The sequence below is a fragment of the Berghia stephanieae genome, chromosome 8 (assembly GCF_034508935.2).
Source record: "Berghia stephanieae isolate SIO BIC M18660-M18661 chromosome 8, UCSD_Bste_1.3, whole genome shotgun sequence".
NCBI classification, from domain to species: Eukaryota; Metazoa; Mollusca; class Gastropoda; order Nudibranchia; family Aeolidiidae; genus Berghia; species Berghia stephanieae.
The window spans coordinates 4,178,092-4,183,091 of record NC_088367.1 but is presented as its reverse complement, the minus strand read 5'-3'; the positions used below and the strand labels follow the sequence as shown (position 1 = coordinate 4,183,091).

Here is a 5,000-nt window from a genome sequence, read left to right as displayed (position 1 = left end):
TTTCAATTAACATAAAATATCCATCATGGCGCCGGTTTTTTTTTACTTAGTCAAGAAAAAACAATGTGAAATTGAATGTAAGCTTCAATTTCATTACGAAAACAGGTAGACTGGACGTTTCGGGTTTCCCCTTTATCAATCAACAATATAAATGAAACACTACAGATGAATGAGATGATGTGGTAGTGGCGTTGTTAAGATTTACATTACTTAGTCATTGTGTATTTCTTAACTGTAGGTAGAACGAAATTGACGTCACTCAGGTCTTTGTTATTTTAAAATTTTTGTTGTTTTTTTTTTTTTTTTTTTTTTGCCATCCATATTTATGAGTAATTCTCACTAAACTGTATTAACCAGATTATAAACGTTCATGGATACACACAATTTTGTGTGTTGGTTCGTTATACTTCCGGATGGCAATGTTGTGAGCTTCTTAGCCAAGCGCATACTATCTATAACCGGAGGTTTTATCATTTAAACATAATTTAGCGTTTGTAGGACAAATGAGCTAAATAGTATTATAACGCTATTAAGATTTGTATCAGTATTTATATAATATAGATAGTATGCGCTTGGCTAAGAAGCTCATAACATTGCCATCCGGAAGTATAACGGACCAACACACAAAACTATGTGTAACCATGAACGTTTATAGTCTGGTTAATACAGTTTAGTGAGAATCACTCACAAACGCGGATGGCAAAATACAATAACAAAAGCTTGAGTGACGTCATCTTCATTCTATCTATAGAAAGAACAAAGTTGACGTCACTCAACTTTTTGTTACTATTTTTAGACAGCCTGTTAGTGTTAAACTCTCATTGAACATTATATCAATCAAACGACAAAAGTTAAAGACAACACACATTTTTATGTATGTGTGCTTTGTTTAATGTGGCTGGCGGATGTTGTGAGTATTTTACATTAACGCACAGATTCATTATTTTATTGGAAGATTATTTCTTTTTTAAAGTATAATGTTAAACCGACGTGATCTTATTTAACCCTCTCCTTACCAAATACAGGAATATCGACACAATCGTTACGATACAACCAACATTTTTCTTATTAAATTTTCTTTTGTACATAATAAAATTTAAAGAAAATGAACAGTGTGTTGTAGAGCATGTTTTGCTAAAGAAATTATGTATCGCAAGAACTTTACTGCTATTGTGTCTGAGTGCTATAAAAATTATTGTGTTAGTTGGGTGTGAAGTTTTGGGGAAATTCCTGAAAATGGCTGGGAAGGAGAGGGTTAACGGTCTGGTAAGACAAATATGTTAGGGGCTCATTGTTGTATTGGAAATGCTCTATAACCAACGCTGTGGCCATTACAACAATGTTAAAACAGGCCCATTACTGCGTTCGGTAATCAGACCTGTACGTAAGGGCACGTTGTCTTGTGGTATGCCACTCGCTTTTGGATCGGAAGGTCCTGGGTTCGACCCTCGCGATCGGCGCATAGTTGAGTCCTTGGAGAAGGCTTTTTACTCACATTCTCTCACCGAACTCAGGTGCAAAATGAGTACCTATTCGTTAACAGCGTTGTCTGTGTCCGAAAAATTGTAATATCGCCTAACAGGCGCCATGTCCCGTCCTACATGTTAAATGTTGCTGTTGACCAGGGACCCCTTGTAAAGCACTTTGAGCACATTTAGTGGATATTGCGCTATATAAAGCTCAATTAAAAAAAAAACAGTGACCATTACAACAATGATAAACCACCCCCATAACTGCGTTCGGTTATCAGACCTGCTAATATGCGAACGTTGATTAAATTGGTTCACATGAAACATTGACATTGTACGTATGCCGGTACGAAAATTCACTTGGGCATTTTGGTAAATAAAAAAGCGAGAAAAAGTAAGTTTTGAAAAATTAAGAGATAGGCCGGTTGTCCCAAATTCTCTCACTCAGGTTAAAAAAAAAAAAAAAAGAAAAAATGTAATATCGCCTAACAGGCGTCGTCACGTGTCGTCCTGCATGGTGAGTGTTGCTGTTGGCGAGTCACTCCCGGTAAAGTGTTGTATTATTACATTATTGAGTACACAAAAGATAGTATGCGCTTGGCCAAGAAGCTCATAACATTGCCATCCGGAAGTATAACGGACAAACACACAAAACTGTGTGTATCCATGAACGTTTATAGTCGGGTTAATACAGTTCAGTGAGCATTACTCATAAACGCGGATGGCAAAATAACAACGACCTGAGTGACGTCATCTTCGAACTATCTATTCAGGGCGTGAGGTTTTTACAATAGTATTTTTTATATACAACGAATTATTATTATTATTATTATTATTATTATTATTATTATTATTATTATTATTATTATTATTATTATTATTATTATTATTATTATTATTATTATTATTATTATTATCATTATTATTATTATTATTATCATTATTATTATTATTATTATTATTATTATTATTATTATTATTGTTGTTGTTGTTATTATTATTATTTCTCTTGTTAATGTTATTATAATTATTGTTATTTTTATTATTGTTGTTGTCTTTGTTGTCGTTGTTGTTGTTGTTGTTGTTGTTGTTGTTGTTGTTGTTGTTGTTGTTTTAAATACTCTCAAACCAACGAGAAATCTTGTCCATAACGACAATGTTAAAACAAGCCCTTAATTGCGTTCGGTGAGCAGACCTGCTAAGATGTGCACCTTGGAGAAAACTAAACCTCCCAGGGACAGTCTGTGCACATTGAATAAGTATTGAATAGAGTGCTAGCCAAATCCTTTTAACGTGTCGTATTTCAGGAAGTGAAACATGTTATTCTCATTAAACGCATTCGCTAATGGACAATATTATCTACACATCAACTTCTAAAAATAGAATGAAGTTGACTTCACTCAGGTTTTTTTGCCTTCCGCGTTTATGGGCTAATTGGATTCAATAGTCTGATGTCACGTCGCCCAGAAACGGCGGCTATCGTGGTTCTAAACAAAGAAAATCTGTACTTTTTATTCTTCATGCTGGCTAGAACTTTTCATATGTCTTGTGATCGGAACGTGTAAAAGTCAGAACAAGATCAGATTTTAATGTTTTGTTTTTTTCCTCTGGATACGCTTTTATGATCGTCGGAGAAATATTTCATAAGGACGTCCGCCATTGTTCCGATAGTTTAGAACCAGTTACTAAGTTACCATGCGTCATTACGAGGGAAGTGATGTGAGTGTGTGCGCGAGTGCGAATGTTAGTGTATGTGTGAGTGTGTGTGTTTTTGTGTGTGTGTGAGGATATCTGTGTGTTTGTGTGCGTGAGTATGTTAGTGTCTCTGTGTGTTTGTGTGAGTGTGTGTGTGTGTGTGTGTGTGTGTGACGCGTATTCAGTTCTGTAACTCTAGCGCCCCCCCCCCCCCCCCCCAAAAAAAAAAATAAATAAAATAAAATAAAAATAAAATAAAAATTAAATTATAAAATCGTAATTCTGCGAGATTTCCGTAGTGCGTGGCAGGTCAGATGCTGCCAGTTTACAGGTATACTCGGCATTGTGTTTACGATGTCAGAATCTAGCATGTGTTAGATAGGGGTTGTGTCTGGAATGGCAGCTTGGATAACATAGATGTATAGAGAAGGAATTGGTGGAGAATACCATAGGGTTCTTTTATGCGGGTCTTGGATATAGGGATACACACCTGTGACCACGGGGATAATATTATATTGATGGAACTCAGACCCTGGTTTTATGGTAGTAAATCGTTAACATCAACATCAATAACACCCTTTCCTTCTTCTTCTTCTTCTTCTTCTTCTTCTTCTTCTTCTTCTTCTTCTTCTTCTTCTTCTTCTTCTTCTTCTTCTTCTTCTTCTTCTTCTTCTTCTTCTTCTTCTTCTTCTTCTTCTTCTTCTCTTCTTCTTCTTCTTCTTCTTCTTCTTCTTCTTCTTCTTCTTCTTCTTCTTCTTCTTCTTCTTCTTCTTCTTCTTCTTCTTCTTCTTCTTCTTCTTCTTCTTCTTCTTCTTCTACTACTACTTCTTCTTCTTCATCATCTTCATCTTCTTCTTCTTCTTCTTCTTCTTCTTCTTCTTCTTCTTCTTCTTCTTCTTCTTCTTCTTCTTCTTCTTCTTCTTCTTCTTCTTCTTCTTCTTCTTCTTCTTCTTCTCTTCTTCTTCTTCTTCTTCTTCTTCTCTTCTTTCTTCTTCTTCTTCTTCTTCTTCTTCTCTTCTTCTTCTTCTTCTTCTTTCTTCTTCTTCTTCTTCTTCTTCTTCTTCTTCTTCTTCTTCTTCTTCTTCTTCTTCTTCTTCTTCTTCTTCTCTTCTTCTTCTTCTTCTTCTTCTTCTTCTTCTTCTTCTTCTTCTTCTTCTTCTTCTCTTCTTCTTCTTCTTCTTCTTCTTCTTCTTCTTCTCTTCTTCTTCTTCTTCTTCTTCTTCTTCTTCTTCTTCTTCTTCTTCTTCTTCTTCTTCTTCTTCTTCTTCTTCTTCTTCTCTTCTTCTTCTTCTTCTTCTTCTTCTTCTTCTTCTTCTTCTTCTTCTTCTTTCTTCTTCTTCTTCTTCTTCTTCTTCTTCTTCTTCTTCTTCTTCTTCTTCTTCTTCTTCTTCTTCTTCTCACTCTCCTCTCTCCTCCTCTCCTCCTCTCTCATCATCATCATCATCATCATCATCATCATCATCATCATCATCATCTTCTTCTTCTTCTTCTTCTTCTTCTTCTTCTTCTTCTTCTTCTACTACTACTACTACTACTACTTCCTCCTCCTCCTCCTCCTCCTCCTCCTCCTCATCCTCCTCCTCCTCCTCCTCATCCTCCTCCTCCACTTCCTCCTCCTTCTCTACCTCCTCACCAACAATGTCCCATATATTCCCGATAGAAAAGATTTGGGCACACCCAGGGAGTTTCTTGTCTCACATTTCCAGGGACGGCTGGTAATAATGGGCAGGGTGGGCAAATACCAGCCTGTTTTTTCAAGTTATATGCTGTATTACCAGGTCTAAAATAAGCAAATTTAAATTAGATAATTTCAAAAGTTACTACTTAAACTTTATA

The 5,000-nt window shown here is 35.8% G+C and overlaps 1 protein-coding gene across 3 annotated transcripts in view; it reads left to right on the top strand.

Annotated features, from left to right (window-relative positions):
* Positions 1-5,000, top strand: part of LOC144978043 (uncharacterized) — a 39,126-nt gene that overhangs the window by 12,495 nt on the left and 21,631 nt on the right. The window contains exon 1 of one of the 3 annotated variants that reach the window (XM_078923528.1): positions 836-910. The exons of the other annotated variants lie outside the window; for them this stretch is intronic. Coding sequence (XP_078779654.1) covers positions 906-910 — 5 coding nt within the window. The 5' untranslated portion in view covers positions 836-905. Of the gene's footprint in view, positions 1-835; positions 911-5,000 lie in introns of those variants that run through there. 3 annotated transcript variants of the gene reach the window in all.